The sequence below is a fragment of the Barbus barbus genome (genome assembly GCF_936440315.1).
Source record: "Barbus barbus genome assembly, chromosome: 22".
In the NCBI taxonomy this organism is placed as follows: domain Eukaryota; kingdom Metazoa; phylum Chordata; class Actinopteri; order Cypriniformes; family Cyprinidae; genus Barbus; species Barbus barbus.
Window position 1 is genome coordinate 816,581 of NC_136750.1, and position 21,924 is coordinate 838,504.

Genomic DNA, 21,924 nt, shown 5'->3' on the forward strand with positions numbered 1-21,924 from the left:
GCACTGTCATCCTCACACAGAAGACACCTGTTGAAGTGCTCCAGAAATTGCTCTGTTAACATCATTTCTAAACATCTGTTCTCATGGGGGATTTTGTTTCAGCATCTTTAAGTAAATTAGATTTTTTTTTTTTTTTGTCACAATTTAACTTTATCTAACATAGTTTACTGTAAATTGAGAATATCAGTGTTTCCACATGGCAACGCTGTACCACAGTGGAATTGCAGTAATGTATTTTCCCAATTGGGAATTGCAGTTATTTATTTATTTGAAGTGTTTATTGTAGAATAGTAGTATTTATGAATAAAATAAAATTATTTATAAAAAAAAAAAAAATCTATAAATGATTACAGCAATATTTTACAGAAAGGCCAATAGGAAGAGTGCAGAGTTAGCTCTTCTATGTGAGGAAGGTTAAACGATAGGTATCTACTTATTTTCGCGCACAATTCAACACATTTCTGATCAAATCCTTACTTTCTTGTGTTTCCAGTGTCAGAGTGCACCGATAGGTGGCAGTGAGTATCTCAGGTAAAAATTCCCAATATATCCCAGCAGCCGCTCGGCTGTCACACACACACACACACACACCGCGCGCGCGCACGGAGAGAGCGCAGAGTTTCTCCAAACAGAAAGTGATAGAGTCGGTGAACGGGAGCCACAGCAGCACTCGGATTTATCTCGTGTCGGAGTTGTGAGCAATGTGCTGGCAGCATGGCCAGATGGTTCAAGGAGCACCTGGGTTTCAAAACCACCAAAGCCCCGCCACCGGCGCCTCCGAAACCGGACTACCGACACTTCCACACCGCCGTCTCCAGCCTCCAGACACCGCCGGGCACAGGGTTACTGTCCGCGCAGCCAGACATCCTCACCGCCTACAAACTCCAGAAGGAGCTAGACTTCGAGGATCCGTACACGTCAGGAGGAACCGTGCCCTTCTCCACCGGACCGAGCTCCGCAGGCGCGCCGGAGGTCAAGTACGTGTCTCCGAAGCACCGGCTGATCAAGGTGGAGACGGCGGAGCGCAGCGGAGGGACCTCGGTCAAATCCCCCTGCTCCCCGCCCGCTGATCCCGAGAACGGCACGCAGGAGAAGGTAAGAGCGCTCACCTCCACAGGTAACCGCTGCCAGTGTCGGAACAAGCATTTCCTAACCGATGGGACCAGATTGGGGAACACTTTACAATAAGGTGTCATTTGTTAACATTAGTAACATGAACAAACAATGATCCATATATTTATTACACTATTTGTTCATCTTTGTTAACTTTAGTTAATAAAACGCAGTCGTTCATTGTTAGTGCATTAACTAATGTTAATAAACACAATTTGAGATTTTAATAATGCATTAGCAAATACTGAAATTAACATTAACTAAGAATTACAGATCGTTGTAGAATTGGTTATTCCAGGATGACACACACGTTTTTCATACCAGGAGAAGATCCTCCAGCATGCTCTCTCTGCGAGTCTCTTTATCCAATAATCATGTTTTAATAGATTGTGATGGTTTTAACTAATTGAGAACTTTTTTTTTTATTCCGTTAATCTTTTGAAAAGATTTTTAACAGAGTTAAGCCAAATACAGTTTTGGAGTTTTTAGCAAAAATAAATTATAAAAAACATGTAATTCAGCCATAATATTTCTTGCCATGAAAATAGCCACAGAAGCTGGAATGGCCTTAAACACAAAGAAACAAAGCCACGCGGCGCTGATCGGGACACAGGAGCATCACTCCTTCTACTTACATTTGTGTGTTATATGCTATTTATATAAAATCTTAAAACACATTTAGATTTTTACTAACTTGTTTTATTTTATTTATATTTTATATATATTTTTTTATATTTTATTTTTAAATATTTTTTTGTTCATTTTAAGTAGTGTTTTAGTAAAACCCTTTTTTGTATTTAAATATTTTGTTTTATTGGTAAAAACAGTTTTATTAATTTGTGACCCTGGACCATGAAACCAGTCATAAGGGTCAAATTTCAATAAATAATCTTTCCATTGATGTATGGTTTGTTATGATAGGACAATATTTGTCTGAGATACAACTATTTGAAAATCTGGAATCTGAGGGAGCAAAAAAATCTAAATATTGAGAAAATCTCCTTTAAAGTTGTTCAAATGAAGTTCTCAGCAATGCAAGAAAGATATTTTGCATTGATCTAATGAATCAAAAACACAAAGTTCATGAATGCACACAGCCAAGTCATCAAATATGGGAAATGTGCAACAATAGCATGGAGAATACTGCACCAGAAATCAGTGTTTCATTATTTATAAATTTTTTTTAAGAAAAACAGGGTTTTTGAATTCATTCGATGAATTGATTCATTAGATCAAAAACTTAATCAAAAATGAAGTTTCGATATATTTACGGTAGGAAATGTACAAAATATCTTCATGGAACATGATCTTTACTTAATAATGATTTTTGTCATAAAAGAGAAATGTATAATTTTGATCCATACAATGTATTGTTGTCTATTGCTACAGATATACCTGTGCTACTCATGACTGCTTTTGTGCTGCAGGGACACGTATAGTACAAGTAAAAAAAAAAAAAATATATATATAATTTTTTTTTTTTCATATTTATATTTAAACATTTAGAGGTAGTGTCATCACAGTGTGAAAATATTTGACAATAACAGGGTTTACACATTCTGGCATACTTTGTGAGGATAAAGGCCGTGCTTTGGCAGAGAAGGTCTGCGTCAAACCGGTAAAACGAGTTGTTTTATGTGCTCCACAACGGTTATGAGCAGGAATGACACTGTTACCGACATCCAGAAACACAATCTGTCAGTCTGAGTCTGACTGCTGTTAACATCCATAAACATCTCTGAGCTGCCTGAGAATCCACATCCGCAGACTTTTATATGGCTTTTGGTTATTCTTCATATTTTAGGAATTATAGAGTCATTATAGTGCCCATATGTGTTATATTGGTTTCCATATTTTTTTGGGTGGAAATGAGAATGGTTTGTTAGACATTTGTTATCATTGCTCCGGATGGTGGCTGTGTTTTAGATTTGTCCCACATGCAAATCAAACCACGCAGGATGAAAATACGCAGAGGTCAAAAACAGTAATGGTGACCTTTGCCCTCCAGTGGAAGTCAGTCATTTGCCTCCTAGAGTCTTAATGACCGTTTTTAATGTTTTGCAGTGCTTAGTGATACATTTTATGGTATGGTCAGGGAAAATGTTGGCTGATCGAGTGGAAATGCACAAATGCTTGGATGCGTGTTGAGTTTATTTGAGTGTTTACGTTTATGCATCCTCCGCGCTTCATGCCTGCCACACCTTACGCTCTCAGGTTAGTGATCTGATGCAAGCGCAGAATGCATGCTTCAGACGGTGATGTCATGTAGTGCACGCATGTTCTCTTCAGTCAGGGTGCATACTACAGGCTGTTGTCATTCTCGTTCTTGCGGAGCTGATCAACGTTTCAAGCCTTCATGGGCTGCCTGTCAAACACACACAACAAGCAACTGACTCATCAATCCTGGTAAATACCACAGCTTCTGCGCTGTCTAATTAAAAGCTGCAGTCGCTGAGAGAGTGTTGTTTGTGCTGGCCAGCTCTCTTATCAAATGCTGCTTGTCCCGATTACTGAATTACAAGGTTGTTGAAGGAAGAGATACTGCATATGATCATATGGGAAAACATAGGTGTGTGTGTCAAGGTTTAGCTGGTTAAAAGGACTTCATTACACCTGCTGGTAAATGTCGTAACTTATCATCTGCTTCCACTGATGGCCATTTGAAAGTAGCTGTGTGTTTAACATACAGTATATGCTACATATCGTATTTTAAACAAGTCTCTTCTGCCCAACAAGTCTGCATTTATTTAATCAAAAATACAGTAAAAATGTGGAATATTATTATAATTTAAAACAGCTGTTTTCTATGTGAATATCTGTTAAACTGTAATTTATTTCTGTGATGCGCAGCTGTATTTTCAGCATCATTACTCCAGTCTTCAGTGTCACATGATCTTCAGAAATCATAATAATATGCAGTTAAATGCAAGACCCTAAAAATTAAAGGGATACTTCACCCAAAAATGATAATTTGCTGTTAATTTACTCCCCCTCAGGCCATCAAAGATGTAGATTATTTTTTTTTCTTGGCTCTGGATTACAGTAACAATACTGTAAATAATGTTCAGTTTCTTGCACAGACCGATCGTTTCGCTTCGTAAGACCTCGATATATCATCAGGAGCCACAGAGAGTCTAGCCCGAAGGCTGGTTTTCATGGCTAGTCCCTTTGCCAGATGTTATTAGGCCAAAACACTATAGAAAAAAAATAAAATACAACCCAAAATGATAAACAACTCTCTAAAATACAATTAAACAACAGATTATACAAAATGATAATACAAAATAAAGAAACAAATGAATACTAATAATAAAAAGTAAATCTAAAAAGCAGCTTATTAAGATATATAATCAACATCAGTGTTCACATTGTTAATGAAGAGGCCATTTCTTATAATTATGCTTATTTCTTAAATGAGTTAAATGATATACATTCTCTAATTGATTGCGGTATTGAATTGCACTGATATGATGCTCTGAATGAAAACAAATAAATCAAGGTAAGTGGTTGCTAACTGTCAACTAAATTTGCTTATTTAAATATAGCTAAAATAAATAGTTTGCAACCACTTTCCTTAAAATTCAGTAGCATTTTGTTCAGTGTACTCTGTTTTCAATAGATTTAAATTGAATAAAATCAGCTAGACGAGGAGGAGCAAAACCATGCATCATCTTATGAACTAAACTTAATAATGTTTTTCCAGCTAAGCAAGTTATACGTATTTCCAATATGACAATGGTGAAAATTAAACTAACTTTTAAGTGCTTGTTTGTATAATACTTCCAGTTACTCTATTCTGAGCAGTAGGTTTGTCATATTTAGTGATCGCAGGCATCATATATTGGTTATCTGTGTGGGAACGTCATCATTATGCTCTTATATACTCATCATTAGAACATTATTCTGCTCGCTCATACAGAATGCCTTTATCGACCGCCGAGGCTGAACACAAGTATCCTGCTACTGCTTTGAAAAGGCCAACTAATGTCTTAATTACTTGACAAGAGGATGATAATTATGTAAATGCTTGCCTAATGCTCGGAATGCCAATATCTTGATTTTAAAACAAGTAATTGCTTCAGTATTGCAGGTGATTCTCAGGACAGGGAGAATCAATTGAACTATGTATCATTAATATTATAGCATTCTGTTTACATTGTACAGACTTTGTTGCATTTCATTTAGTGTTGTCAGAAGTATCGGGTGTCTTTTTAGCTCATGAACGTAATATCTAATCAGAGGCATTTAAAGGGACAATTCACCCAAAAATGATCATTCTGTCAGAAATGTTGGAAACCAAACAGTTGACGGTAGCCATTGACTTCCATAGTATTTTTCCCATGTTATAGAAGTCAGTGTGTCCATCAACCAGCGTTTATGAATACATATTTAAAGTCTATATAGTTTTAAAGTATCATTTACTAAAAATGTTTTTATTACTATTATTAACAAACTCTTTAAGTTTTTTAAACAGTTAAATAAATGGTTAAATGGCTCAAATATTCTTTTCTGGTTTCTTTCTTCTACTGAAGCTGGTTCATTAATACTGGCACCTGAAACTTTGGTATTGTGGCAACACAGATTTATTATAATTAAAACATAAGCAGCGGAATATGGTAAGCTGATATGTTCGCTTAGGATTTCTTTGTTGTTCTTGTTTTTGTTGCGATCAGACCTTCTCGGCTGAGAGCGTTTGTAGATGATCAATTATTGTTTCAAAGTAGTGCTAATTAACAACGCCCTCCCAACACACACACACACACACACACACACACACACACACACACAGATAACTGTGTTAAATGACTCAGGTTAAATGGCTGAAGGACTCCTGAAAGTGAATTACTGAAAGATAAACAGAAGATAATGGAAGCACAGGCTGCAGTGAGCTCGCAGAACGGAGGGCATATAGTTATTTTTCTCTAAACAAGCTTTAGTTTTTATATTTTTACAGTACTGTGCTCTATTTAAGCCAGTTTTTTTCTTGCCAGGTGGTTTACTGGAGTTTTCTGAGAGCGTTTGAATGTTTCTCAGAGGATTTGTCTTTGTGTAGAAGTGAACTCATCATGATTCTTCTGTGTCAGAGCAAAACTCCTCTTTCCATCTTATCAGTGCTGATGGCTTGTGTAGAATTGTCTCTCTCTGTCTTTACTGAACTCTTCCTCGTTCTCTGAAGGGACTTGACTTTCATTACTCATAATGTTAGTTTAATGATTCCTTATCTACAAACTTTAAAACAGTATTTTAAAGGCATAGTTCAACCAAAAATGAAAATTGTTATTTTTTTACTCACCCTCAAGTTGTTTCACATTTGAGTTTCTTTCTTCTGTTGAACAAAAGAGGAGATTTTGAAGAATGTTTAACAAAATTATTGCCGGAAGCCATTGACTTAAATAGAGTTTTTTTTTTTTTTATATACAATGAAAGTGATTTTTGGGTGAACTATCGCTTTAGAAATAGTTATATTCATTTGAACTAACATCATTCATATTGTCAGTGAACTAGTTAATTATTTGAGCATCTCATATTCATATGCATCTCATATTCATATGTTAGGATACGCCTAATTTAATTAGTTTTTATGATCTTAACTTTCTGATCTTTCTGTTTGTGACAAATTCTTGAAATTGGTTTTGTAGGCAATTACAAATTATATTTCCATTATAATTTTGGAAAATAGCAATAATAATGAATAAATAGAGTCTGAACATTTGTATCTTGATCAATTCCATATTAAAAAGCATTTTGTGAAGAGAAATAGAAGATTAGTTTTTTTTTTCAGCTGCTTCCACACAAAATCTGTCACAGTTTCTGAAAGCTGACGCTCAAACAGCAGAAGCACACACCAAACCTACAAAACCACACACTAAATCACAGCCTTTGACTCAAGTTTTCACACTTTTTGCAAAACACAACACACAAGTGTCTATGTAACGCACACAAATCTAACAGGAATTAATATTCTGGCAAAGGTGTGTGCTTCGTTTTGCAAGAGATGTGAGGCATTTTGCATTTTGTGTGTGCAATTCTTGGATTTGTGAGTAAAGTTTTGAAAAAAAGAGACAAAGATTTGAAAATGTGTGTAAGCAGCTGAACAAATCTGTGAGTGCCTGTAGTGAAGGAGTTGAATGCTTGAAATGGAAACATTCCCATTCCACCTCACTGAAAAGTCATCTGTTCACATAATGAACGCTGGCTTACATCACTCCATAAGTACAGCAGACAATCAATAGTTTTCTCGTCATTGCTTTGAATGTGTTGAGTACGGTTGAGTTGAGTTGGATGCATCTCTATGGCAACCGTGTGTGTGTTGTTTAGCATGTGTGTGTGTGCAGATATGTGAGCTATTCCTAATTGAATGTCTGAAGAAGGCGCTTGACCTCCGCTGAAAGACAGCAGTGTTGCAGGCGTGCGTGTCTCTATTGAGTCTGCTTTCATTAAACTCCGCAGCATCAGGACACTTATACGAGTGATCAGCGATGACTCCTGCACAATTTAAGGCATCCAGCACTATCGACATGTGCATTGTTTTGTGATCTTTAAATGAAATTTTGGCTTTGCAAAGAGGTTTTTGAAGAATAAATGTCAGGTTAAACCTCTCATCTTAGATATGATCATCTTTTTGGTGTTTGACATAATAATTTCAGAAATGAGGAGGATCTTCTGTTTACGTCAAGCTCAAGTATTTTATAGCAGGGTTATTATTGCTAACTAATACTTACTCAAACCATTAACAAGAATTTTCATTGCTTTATCATAAATAAAATAAAATCAAAACATTACCTAAAACAAAAAAAATAAACTTTATAATATAATATAATGAAATAATAATAATAATAATAATAATAAAAAACTTTAAATTTCAGGTAGGCAAGGCAACATTTCTCATTTGAATTTCATTTAAATTGATGTACTATAATAACTAAAACTGAAATAAAAATGATTAAAAACTGTATAGACAACTACTAAACTACTAAAAAAAATGTAAATGATAAAACAAAATTACTAAAAAGTTAACTAAAATGAAAATTGTAAAATGTAAAAAAAAAAATATTGTAATAAAAAGAAAAACATATATCAAAAAAACCTACTAAAAATGACAAAAACTCAGTTACTGAAAAGTTTTGTACGAAGTGCACTCATTCAGGGGCTTGTTTAGTAAGATTTAACCAGAAATGTTTTTTAGAACATATGTTATCGTATGTTAATTAAAAAAAGTCTTGTATAATTTTAACTGCTGTATTTTTCAGTTTTCTTGGTTTTTATTTTGAGTTTATGTAACTCTTGTTTTATTCCAACTCAGTTTTTGTCTTGAAGATGGCTTTAGATGCCAACATGGCAATACAAATAAATAACTATCACTACTAAAAAGTTAACTAAAATAAAAATGTGATGTGTAAAATTGAAATAATACAATTCATAAAAGTGTGATCCTAAAATGCTGCTTAGTAGTGAGTAAGAACAGAAACGATCCAGCTGGCTGACTGACAGTAATGCACTCTTCTGCATGTAAGCAATGCCGGAGTTTGTTTGTGGTGGGAAAACATATTGTGAAATGTCTTGTGGTGATTGACTCTGCATTAATTACAGCTTTGCAATCCTTAATTGAGATTGTCCTGAGTCAGGACCACAATCCTGTTTCCCAGACGACGTGTTGCTCCATCGCACTCAGTCATGAAAAACACTCGTTTAAATGGACCGAGCAGAGGTGCACTACTATGGACGGCACAACATAGAAATAAAAGAAGTATTTCTAGTCGTGCTGCTACACTTGGATGGCCTGAGACTGCATGAATGTTTTTAGCCCGTGTAATTAGCCTCTTCTTCTCCTCATGGCCTGTGCTGCTCTCGGTCTGAATATTAGCAGCGAGGCGAGATGTTTGCAGGGTCTTGTGGGAGAAAGAAAACGCTCTCTGATCCCGGCACTTAATCTGTGGACATGGCATAATGTTGCCGTTTTATTTGAGTTTGCGTGGGATGTTCTGATTATAAATATCACTAAACAAACACAGGCTGGTTAGCTGCCCTGTAAAATAATTAACAAGAAAATTACAATGTCATAAACATACATATATATATATATATACATATATATATATATATATATATATATATATATATATATATATATATATATATATATATATATATTTTTAATATTTGGAAATTATTTTGAGTTAGAAAAATGTATTAACTTATTTAAATATATTAGTAATTTTTATTAGGTTTTTTTTGTAATATAATTAAAACAAAACCACGACAAAACAACAAAATTACTAAAATTAAATTCAAAATTAAATTAAATAAAAAAAATAAAACTTAAAGACTATATAAAATATATTAGCAACTGTTTTTTAAATATACTATTCATATATTGTTATATGTCATGTTGTTTTACTTTAAGTCAATGAGAATAGGCCTGGTTTAGTCCGAGTCAGAGCAGCGACTCAAGCTCTGGAGTCTGAGTGCTTTTGCTCCAGGTTTGAGGAAGTGCTCTCTTCCTGACAGGAAGTGTTTACGGCTCCCTGACAATCCCTTCTGACTGGGCAAGTCGGATCTTGCCCCTTGAAATAGACAGGGAGTGGTTAACACGCCTCTCCAGCATCTCAGCGCTGATCGCTCACAGCCAAAGCTTCTTCTGACTCGAGATCAGCGCGCTGTAAATCATGTTCTTCCCCTGATCCTCGGTGTGTTTGTGTATGTGAGCTGTGGAGTGTGTGTCGGAGCTGCTCTGCTGGATGTGGGTCTCCACCCGTCGCCTCTCGTTCCTGGTGTTTCCGTCTGTAATCAAGAGATCTCACTCGCTCGCTCCACGCCTGCTTTCCTGTGGCACACAAGCAGGCTTTAATACAGCATATCTCATGCTCGGAAATATCAGGATCTAATAAACATGTTGTTGGTTTAGATGCACTGAACTTCCTACAACATTTAAAAAAAAAAAAAAAATCCAATTTATTAACTTTGAATTCATTTTTGTGCATTTCAGTACTAAAAAACTGACGATAATAGAATAAATAAGTAATATTATATAATTCAGTCTTGATGGTCCTAAAAATAGGCTCTGTGTTCTTTAGGAAAAAAAACAACAACTTTTTTTCCCCTTTTGATTTTGGGTTGAAATATAATCCTGACATTTCATCAGTGTACACAGATCCACAAATATTATTTTGCAACTGATGCTAAAATAAATATATTCTGAAATATGTGCATGCATTATAAAAATGGCATCTTATATTGTAGCATCTCAGCTGCATCTGCCTTCATTTTCCCTCTAAAATTCCAACTCAAAGCAGTGGGAAAGAAAAAGAGGTGAGAGGAAATTGGATTTTGTCAAGCGTGTCCTCTAGTGTTTAATTTGTATTTAAAGCGAGTCACGTCCTGACAGGTCTCTGGTCATCGTGTCAAAAGCAGCAGAACTGAGGACAGATGAAGCGTCCATCTAAAGGAGAGGAGCCTGAGGGTTAAAGCGGAGTCTCTTCAGCTCATGATGCTGTGTGTTGAGAGCAGATGTGAGCTTCTGGTTCTTCTGTGATGAATGACTCCTGACACACGGTCAATGGCTGCGTAACAACTTCTCCAAGTGACAGAAAAATCACTTTTGCTGCAAAGCTGTGCTAAATCAAAGTTTAAATTGTAATAATTGTCATTTTTATTTTTGATTAAAAAAACAAATGCAGCCTTGGTGAGCAGAAGAGGCTGTTGTGACCTCTGTTGTGATGGATGGATCCTGTCGGCATCAACATTTATACCCGTATTGCTCGTTTGGTTGCTCTTATGATGTTCCTTTGGCTCTTTCTGCTTCTTTCTCACAGCTGGACTTTTGTCTCAGTGATTCTCTCTCCTCTCATCTCACTGCGTTCTGTTCTTCTGGCCTTCATCTCAAAAGCCTGTTCAGACTAAAGGAGCTCCTGCTGGAGAAACTGGAGTGTGTGGAAATAATGAATAGACACACTCGCTTCTGAAGGCTTGTATGCATCAGGACAATCAATACCCAGTTACCTTTGCAGTTTTATATTCTGTAGATAATGCTTCATATCTTTTGAGGGGTTTTAAATGACCTGCGTTTTATTCAAATATGTTTTGGCCATCAAATCTTTCCAACTCGTGAATGCCGTTGTCAGACTTTCTGTGCTGTAGTTGCATCTACTACACAAACTACGTGGTTTCAGCGTCTGTGTCTCAATATATGAGACATGAACTTCATCTCCAGAGCTGCTCTGAGAGTCACTTCACTGAAGCTAACAGATCTTCGCCACAAACCCACAAAATAAAAGTTCGGTTTGACTTGAAGAAATTATAACAGAAATAACTTCTGTATACTAAAATGTACTTCTCAAGGAACTAGTTCTAAAATTATTTTTAAGAAATATCAAACAATCAGGAGTTTTTATTATTTTTTATACATGTTTTAATTTATACCGTTCTGTTGTGCAGCATCTTATAAAAAAAAAAGAAAAAAGCAATGTTTTGTAAATTGTTTTTATTTGACTACATTTTAAAAGATGGATTATATTGTTAAGTTGTATTCGTGCATTTCATTAGACCTCATTTTTAATGATGATACATTTCTATGAAATCATTAAGCACAGAATGCAATACATAAATACATAAATTAATAAATATAAATAAATAAATAATCCCTCTAACTCTAGCACTCTCTATTCTTACTCTTTTTTTTTTTATTTATAAAAAAACACTTGACACTTGCACACTCTATTCTATTTTTATCCTAACTACTTGTTTTCTTTTCATTTATTATAAATAAAATGATCCTCTAACATTAGAATTCTCCATTCTTTTTCTACTCTTGATTTTTTTAGAAAGACACTCTAACACCAGCATTCCCTATTCTTTCTTTCTATTCTATCTATTTGTTTATATATACATGTATATGTATCTCTCTCTGTATCGGGGTTGTGCTGTAATGTTGTGGCTCGTCCTCTCGGAGGTCTCTCCTCATTAGATTTGATCGGTGCTTTACAAAGCGTTAGTGGCAGAAGCACAAGAGCAGCAGAAAGGACTGCTTTGAAACGGCCCTTAATGCAATCGTGCCGCTAAGCCTCGGGTCCTATTAGGTTATCTGCCGCTGAAATCCCTGCGGATCCGGACGTAAATCATCAGCGTCAGGCTCTGTCAGGATAGTGTTATCAGCAGACTGTCGAGCGGGAATATCTCTGGAGGTGTGGATCTGCTGCAAGCGACAACCGGGCAGGAACACCGGTAATCTGAACTGTGTGAGAATCACAGTTTGTGGACTCCAGTAAAATTTACGGCCCTCTGAGGATGTTTGATCTTCATGCTTCCTAAGATGACTTTCAGTGTGGACAAGAAATGCAAGTGTCTTTCTCTGTTGTGCCTTTAGTTTGGCTTCAATCTCAATATTATTACCCTGCATTCATGTTAATTGCTTTACAAATTCATTTCATTTTAATGACAATTGTGTGATTTTAATCTCTCGTAATGAGCCAGCGTGGTTCAGCTCAATACAGATTTCATATTTCTGTGTAATGGAGCAGAAGTTGTGTGTTTCTGCTCGGTCTGAAGGCAGCCGTGTGTTTGCAGATGGTCTTGAGTCTCTGTCAGGTGTCGAGCTGCTTCTCTCTTGCTGAAGTGGTCAGTGTTTAATTAGTTTTGGCACTTAGTCCCACTGGTAGATGCCATAACTACACTTTCCTTATAGATGGTCATTCATTTACTGTATATGTTTTACCAAACCATTATTATTTGTTTATATTATTTTAGTTTTTAAATAAATACTTTTTTTTACTTTTTGTTGAATAAACTGAAAACAACAAGTTGAGAAAACTCTAAAATCTGGTTGCTGGTTGCCTTAAAGTTTTCTCAATTTATGATTAGATTTTTTTACAGTGTATGTTATTATAATATTACTGTCAATGTTTTAGCAGAAACATAATATAGTAATTTATTATTTATATATTTTAATACATTTTTAATTTAGTGGTTTTAGTTAAAAAAAAAAAAAATATTTGATGTGCTTTGTCTTCATACTTTGTTGTTATAATATATATAATAGCAGAAACATAATGTAGACATTTATTTTTAATTTGTATTTTTAAGTATATATTTATTATGTTATATGTAAAATATTTTATAATTTCTTTAAATATTTAATACATTTATAATTTACTTTTAAGTAAATTAGATTTAATTTATTTCAAAATAAATAAATATTTCTTATTTATTTTATGGGGCTTTATCTTGTGCTTATTTCAAGGAAAGAATCTGCTCGGGTGTTGGTTTACATTTACAGCTGACTGTAGTGACATTTCTGGACTAAACCAGCTCAGCTTCTTGATCTTACACCAGGTTTACTGTGTCTGAGGATTGGTGCGGCTGATCTTACACCAGGGTTACTGTGTCTGAGGATTAGTGCGGCTGAACTGTGTCTGAGGATTGGTGCGGCTGATCTTACACCAGGTTTACTGTGTCTGAGGATTGGTGCGGCTGATCTAAGAGCAGTAATTAAGGCTGTTTTTATCACCGTGTTCCTCAAGGGCATGTGTAGCGTTTGCATGTGTATTTGACTCTCATGACACACCCAGCGCATGCAGCCAGCAGATGGTCGTCCCTCACGGAGCCACACGGGCCCCACTTTACTAAGAGCCACTGCGCTTAATTATTCTCTCCTCGTTCAGCACAAACAGCTCGTTAAGTGTGATCGAGTGGAGGACGGCTGAAAATCACTCCAAACTTTGCATATATGGGAAATGCAGCAACATGCTGTTGGTTCAATATAATTGTTTAGAGTTTAGTTAAGAGTTTAGCATTCTCAAAGACATTTTAGAAAATTGAGTGACCAGGGGACCATGAACGAAGTATATCTGAATATGTTAGTGTATGTTTAAAAATGTGAAAAAAATAAAATTCTGTTAAATCAGTCAATTAAATTCCATTGTTAACTTTCACATGTTAATTTCATATGCATTATTCATTAGTCCATTTAGTGTTAAAAGTGTCTGACTATTTTACATGTGGGAACTGAAAATATCTTTGTTTATAGTAAAATGTTTGAATGTGTTTTCGAATAAATAATTTCCATTATATTAACTTCTTAGCTATGTTAATTTCAAATGCGTTATGCAAATATATTACATTTAGAAGAAATTTAATTCACTGTAATTCGCCTGTGAAGTCAAGGTGTTCTTTTGTTTCTTTTTTAGCCATTTAGGCAGATTCATTAGTCCGTTTGTGTAAAAATATCTTTGCTCTTGACCTTTTACATTTGCATACTGAAAATTGTACTGCATACTGTTTTTTTTTTTTTTCCTCTCTCCTTATGCTTATTTTACCTGAATGGCTTTATAGTACTGAATCAGCTCGGGTATGGAGGGTGAATCTCACTCTTTGAAAGCGCATTAATGCTTTGGATGCCTCAGTGTCAGACTCAGATAATGGTGCTTTTGAGCTGTGTGGACTCATGGAGTTGAAGGCTGACCTTGACGTGTTTCAGAGCGAAAACAGCCCCACTGAAACCACAGCATTAACAGCTGTGAAAATGCTGTTTGACTGGCTTCGCATGTGAGATTGAAAAATGGCTATAAATATATCTGCTCCATCCTGTACTCTGTTTGACAGATGTTTGTCCTTGCTTTGTGATAAGACTGCATTTCCAGCATAAAGTCAGCTAGTAGAGGCTTGATCGTTTTCAGTCACGTGACCGGCTCGAAGACTTGGAGGGCAAAACATCCATAGATCTGATTCACAGCTGCAAATATTTAGATCACCTCTCTAAAGAATAAAACAAAGGTATTTCTGAACAAAATGCAAGTTTTGGCCATTTGCAATCCATATTAAGCACCCGCGGCAATATTTAAATCATAAACTGTGCGACAAAACGTTCTAAAAACACTTAAAGTGCCTTAATATATTTAAAACGGTAATATTAAAAGATCAAATTCAGTAATCACCACATTAATGATGCATAGTTTACATGCAAGCAGATGAGGCCGGGAACATGAACGCAGTCCGCTTAACGGTTCAGTGTTTTCCTTCTAATAGTTTTCCTTCTAATAGTTTTCTATGGGAAGCCATTTAATGTGAAACTTTGCACATTGCGTTTATATTCTGACTTCATCTTCTTGCCTGCACAAAATATACATCATCAATAAGGTGTCCACTGAATCTCGCCTTTTAATATCTAAGCTTTATTACGTTATTACTTGATGCAATCTGCGTAAAAATAGCTGGTGGTCAGTGGAGCAAAACCGTGTTTGGCCCGCCAGGTGGGAGATCCTATAAGAGTGTGACGTCACATGAAAACTTTCAATAAGTGCAGGATATTACAGTATGTGGTATTTGATCCAGGTAATATCTGAGAAATACCTTGATGGAGTGATTCACTCGAGGACATCTGCTGTCCACCTGTCACATGCTAATCAAGCCTACATATTTAAGATATTATAATGCAAGCATGCTGCACACTTACAGTACATACATACGATACTGTGCAGTGTATTCTTCTTAATACTGCCTATATACGGTTTTGTACAAACAGACAGTATACAGCAATAAGTTATCTTAGCATTATTGATGCACAATTGTAGTTTTATTAATATTTTAAAGTAGATTTATTTTTATAGTTTGTTTTCATTTCATATTTTTGTTAGTTTTAAGTTTTCTTGTCTGTATCTATTATGTCTATATAGTTTTAAAGGTTTTATTATTTAGCTCAAGTTATTTTGTGTTTCAAATTAAACTAAACACTAATTTCACAGTCAGATCAAATGTTGAAAGAGATGTTAAAAATCATGCTTAACTTATTATTACATGGTCAAGTAGAGAGCATTACATTTTGGGACATTTTGAATTTTAACTTTTCTGTCCAGTCTGTTTTGCAGCATACTTTCAAAATGTGTTGTAGGTAATGCATGCATGCTGAAAATGGACATAATGTGCACTACATACTACAGAAGTGGTAAGAGTAGTATAGTATATACTTTGGTCTGATCCCATAAAGCGCTGCTGTGTTCGACTCTCTGAGACACTGGTTTCTGGTTTTAGCTGCAGTCAGTGTTTGGTGTGGTTTGGATTCGCTTTCGTCCCTCTGTAAACACTGGAAATGATGAGGGGAGTGAACATGGCAGTTTCAGAAAGCAAAGAGCTCTGACTCTGAAATGAATTGTAGCGCTGTTGTTTCTAACATCCATCATTGTGCCATTAAAGTTTGTGATTAACGGTGATGTTTTGCAGGAACTTTATCTGTGGTAGGAAAGCAAACTGGAGTTTATGTTCATACTGGGTCTCATCTCCTGTCTCAATCCCACAGCGCACAGAGGAATAGCCTGTAATTACATAGAGATGATGATGGCCTCTCTGTTCCTGCTCTGCTACAGCCCCCTCATACCTTAAACTTAGAAAAATGCAGGGTTTCTAGCAAACTTACTAATTTTGGATCTTAGATTATGTAGATGTTTTTCCTTTCAACAAAGAGTGTAGATGTTTTGATGGTAAAATACTTGTTCCTCTCCACTTTTATGTAAAGAAACTGCAGCAAGTAAACCATTTGTAAGTTGTTTTTTGGAAAAAGTCATTTTAATCAATGATTCTGTGGAGGTTTGTTTGCTTGACTTGCTTGATTTGAGTGAATGCATTGTGTCCAGCAGTGGCATGAGATGGGACTACCTGTCTGTGAAAGGGTTATAAAAGGGTTTGCCAAATGGATAAATGTAAATAAATATCTCAAAAGCCTGGGGAAAATCAGCATTGTATAGTGGTAAGCCATGCAAAGGCTTAAAAACACACAGTAGCACCTTAAACTCAATTGTGTGCTGCATTGCTAGTGGAGGAAAGCCAAGACTGGTGTAATATTATCCTCATTCTTGTTGTCTGTCAGAAGAGTGGCAGCTGCATTCTGGAGAGCTGCTGGAAGGACAGATGGTGCTAAGAGATTCCTGTATAGAGAGAGTTACAATTTGAAAGAAGAAGAAAAAGCAAGTATATTTTAGTGTTATAATATGGTGAAACTTTTGATTGGTTGTGTTAAAAGATCTAGATGCATTCCCTCTTATCGTCGGAAAGTAAGTTCCTTACCAACCAAGATTTAACTTCTTCCAGGCAGTAAGTGTGGAAGGTCGATGCCATTCACCTTGTTTGAGTGGTTTGGCAACTGTGAATCATTAGCATAGAGCAGATAAAAATATTGTGTTTGTGGAAAACTGAGCCCAAAGGACACACATGCAGTGGAAATAAAACAGGACCTAGAACGGAGCTCTGTGGGACACATTCCCAATACTGACAGAAAAGATGGGGCTTTCAGACCCTGTGTTATAACTTATTAGAAAAATCTGAAATCATCCAGTACACAAGAATCAAAAAGTTGTGACTGGAACATTGAGGTTTTCTTTTATCTGTAGCTGAGGTCTATTTGTAGTTCTCCAATTATGGTAATGCTCTTGTCTTTCTTTGACCACAGACCATAGAGAACAATTACAGAGATTCATTTCCAAAACACACACTGACTTTCTACAAAGAATGTAAAATATGTGAGCTGAATGGCATTTGTTTTAGTTTGTGTATAGAGTGAATCGCTTAATGTGACCCAGCTTCTGCTGCACTTGTTTTGCTCCAAACTATCTCATATGGTGGACATTCTGCCCCAGAGGAATACAGAGAGATGTCCAAATTCAAAGTCCAAACCTCCGCCAGAGACCAGCACAGCAGATGGCACCATCTCACTGAACTCTTTCCTTCATGCTGGGGCAAAATCACCGGCATGTTTAATGTCAAACCACAGATACTGTAGTATTGCCATTATACTAAATTGAATTATTCATTCATACTTTATTAATAATGAACCACGTTGTGAGAGGATATCACAGATCCTTGAACATGACTTTGCATTAACATTGCTGAATGCAATGTGTGATTGCATGGTTGGCGTCACACATGCATAGATCTTTGTATTGCTGGTCGTTTACGCTCCGTTGGATGACTGGTATTCCAGCACAAAACGTCCTTGCACAGAAGCTTATTGTTTTGTCACATCCTCCCTTGAAATGGTATATTTTGAAGCACCGAGTCGTTGATTACAGCTCTATGGTGTCAGGAAACTAAATTCCAATTTGACAAACAGTCTCGGGGTAATGAATGAATCTCAGAGTGTTGGTCATGTGCATCTAATTACCATCATGCGTGTGAAATACCCTTTAGAAAAAAGAGAAGAACAGGGCTGCAATTAAATGTGTCTGCCTGCCAAAGCCTGTATTTGTGAAATGCTATGTGAGCAGAGAGGAACAGTTTATACTTTTTCTGTTGATTCTCTTTGTGTGTCTTAGAGTAGACTCAGCCTCAGACGGCACACCCACAAACCACCCACAGTCTCCTGACCGTCTCATACATATTTCACATGAATATGAAGTGGATTATACTGATAATAGGCCAGCATGTATGGGTTGTGGACAGTAGATGATTATATGTTCACCTGGTTTGAGTGGTTTGACAACTGAGTCATTACCATAGAGTTGATAAAAAAAAGAAAAGTTGTGTCTGAGAAAAACTGAGCCCAAAGGACACACGTGTAGTGAAAATGAAATAGGACCTAGAACAGAGCCTTGTGGGATACCACAGTTTAAAACTGCGAGAGGAAGACAAATTCCCAATATTGTTTAGGATTTGGTCACGTTAAGCAAAGCAGATCATGTTATATGGTAGGTTCTAACTTATTCTAAATATTATCCAATAAACATGAATGGGAGTTGTGACTAGCACATTAACAGAATCTCAGAAAATCATTCATTACCTTGAGTTTGTGAGTTGAGTTTATGAGTAGCACTGTACAATTTGTCTGTTTATCTGTGTAATATTTGTGAAATAATATATATATTTGGTCATTCAAGTCATTCAAATGATCTAAAGTATTACAGTCTAAGTGAGCAGTTCTTGGCCAAATTTTAATACAGAATGGACGAGACTTTGTCAATATTAAAAAGCTGGGCTAGAAAGACTAATCTTTGAGAGTATTTGTGTGTAAATTTATAATTACTGTATGTATGACTGAAGAGAGAATTCGGCTACCTTCTGTGCCGTTCACCACAGACTCCTTCTACAAGCATCCTTTGAGTCCTGTTCCTGCAGAGAGAGGAACAGTGGGATAGAAATAAATTAATGAAAGAGAGAGAATGAAATGATTCTCATCCTCTGATTCTCTTCGCACAGGGTAACCCAGACTTGATTGTACTTCTTTGTTCAATTTATAAAAGACCTTTAAAAGTATATAGGCCTTGATATTGACACATCTTTACTGACATGCAATTTGATTTTTGGATGCAGCCTAATGCCTATGATGTAATTAATTTGACAGCCCTAATTTAAAGGACAATATTATCTTTCATTTTGCAGCTCATCATCCTAGAGGACTATGCTGACCCCTTTGATGCAGCAGACCAGGCAGGTGGCACCCAGACGGTCACAGAAAAGCCAACGGAGAACGACGGCTACATGGAACCCTACGAAGCTCAGAAGATGATGGCTGGTAGGATGATGGTGTTTTCCCGCAGTAATTTACTGCATCGTCTTTTGTGTTGTGCAGCTTGATGATTGTGAACTCTGAAGTGGCTTCTGGGAGGGTATAATCAAGCGTGATAATGCATCTGGGCCTGTTTAAATGTGTGCACTAGGCCCATGGGATCTCGCTCAATTTACGCTTAGTAAGTCTTACTCTTGTTATTAAACATGGCTTCCATTAAATGCGATTTGTTTTTTCTTAGTACTTGGAAATGCGGTCTAATTTCCTCTATTTTGTTTTCTGTGTAGTGCTGTAAGCAGAAAAACAACAATCAATTAGATCCTGTAGATTGTGATGGCTTCCTTTATGCTTAGCGAAACAGCTGCTCGGTGCTTCTGTTTAGACTAAATTCATGGGTCTGTGGCAACAATTACCCCAGCGTGAGTGTGAGTAGTGCTCGAGGAAATCATCTGACCTGTCTGAATGAAGACGGCAGCCATATGTGAGCTGTCTAGAGTCCAGTAAATACAGTGCAACCTCCCATAAACAATCTGCATATGTCAGGCGCTGTGGTCTCGTGTCCACATACAAGGGCACAACCGTATGAAGGCATGCACAAGGACGCTGTTGGCCGTTTGTATACACTGTTGTAGGCTTTGAAGGGGAAGTGGCTGTGTTCCTCCTCTCAGCGTTGCTCAAACAATGGGGAAGCGATCTGTTGATTCACTGCAGTCTGGTGCTGTTAGCCCAAATCAACCAACCAAATTACTCAACAAACGGAGCATGCAGAAGCAGGATAAACAGTGTTTCTCAAGGTCAGACTGAGACACTGCAGAACAATTAACAAGTGTAGTTTACCATAAATGAAAATACTGCCGTTTATTCACTCACATGTTGTTTTTAACCTTAAAATGACTATAAAAGTAGTCCATAAACAGTACAACTAAAAATATAGCTAACCCTACAAAAAGGTCTCATTTAGTAAATGTATTAGCTAACAAACCAACAATGAGCAATATGTTTTTTTTAAAACATTTATTAATCTTTGTTAATGTTAGTAAAAAAAACGAATTGTTTATTGTTTGTTCATGTTATTTCACAGTCACTGGCTAATGTTAAAAAACAACTCCACTACAAAATAGTGAATTACTCTGTAAATATACATTCATGACATTTAATATTTTGGCTTTCATCACTAATTATGTTTGTCTTTCTATAGAGAATAAAAAAAACTGAGCCAGGTCTCCATGTTTTGGAGTTTAGTAGCTTTGACACAGAATGACCCATTTGTGCTTATATTGATGTGCCATATTTAAAGATGTGCAAGCGTGTGAACGTTTGATAGATAGAGCCAGATTTCGGGTGAGCTGTTGGACTGATCGGTGCAAGGAACCTGCAGTGTTTTGGATGGTTGAGCTTCTGTCTCTCTCTCAGTTTGAACAGATGACATCACAGTTTAATCATTGACTCAGCGTGACTCCAACACTAGAGTCATTGTGGCACTGTTTGTTTGACTTTAGGTTGCAAAAGCTAGTTTGCGTCTCGTAAATCAGCTCAGAGCATCATTTCCCAGATTGATGTTTTATAACACGTCATCGACTCTGAGCAGGACAGCTGGACATTTTATTATTATTATTATTATTTTTTTTACAGTTGGACTGTTCCTTCTTCCTTTTTTTCATATATTCTTCTTTTCATTGGAGCCATCTGTCCTGTCACAGAACACGTAGGGAATATAAATTAATAAATGAATGCATCTTGGATGTGCTTCGTAGCTTTCTAAACAGAAGGGGAGATGAAACTGGCATATTATTGGCTTGTTACTTTAATGTCTAAATGCTGTCCTTATTTATTTATTTTTGATCATTTTGATTGATTTGTCTTTGTTCGGCACCGGGACTACATGGATTGTACTTGCATGAAAAATTGGCACATTCCCTAAAAAAATGCTGTTTTTTTTTTGGTTTGTTTTTTTTACTCATTATGTTTATTTATTTATTTGGTATTTAAACATTATAACAATTTGGTATTTTAACATTTAGCCTTTTTAGTTTAAGATTAATGTGTATATATTACATTACAGTACTGAAATTTGGGGTTGTTTCATTTATCATGAAAATATTATCAAAATTCGACTTCATATTATTTGATTTTGGGGTGAAATACGATCAGGACATATTCGTGACAGGCTTTAGGAGATTCATCTATAAATGCTTGTCATAATGAAATATGCCTGTGTGTGTGTGTGTGCTCTCTGTGGATTGTGTGGAATGTGTTGGTGTTTCCCTGTCAGTTTTTCCAGCACTGCTGTAGTGTTGCCACACACACACACACACACACACAAACAT

The 21,924-nt window shown here is 36.2% G+C and overlaps 1 protein-coding gene across 2 annotated transcripts in view; it reads left to right on the forward strand.

Annotated features, from left to right (window-relative positions):
* Positions 1-553: 553 nt before the first annotated feature.
* Positions 554-21,924, forward strand: part of LOC306888149 (SH2 domain-containing adapter protein F-like) — a 111,236-nt gene continuing 89,865 nt past the window's right edge. The window contains exons 1-2 of one of the 2 annotated variants that reach the window (XM_079446306.1): positions 554-1,095; positions 19,471-19,603. In XM_079446306.1, the coding sequence (XP_079302432.1) occupies positions 715-1,095; positions 19,471-19,603 (514 nt within the window). In that variant the 5' untranslated portion in view covers positions 554-714. The remainder of the gene's footprint in view (positions 1,096-19,470; positions 19,604-21,924) is intronic. The other variant, XM_079446305.1, reaches the window with a different exon arrangement.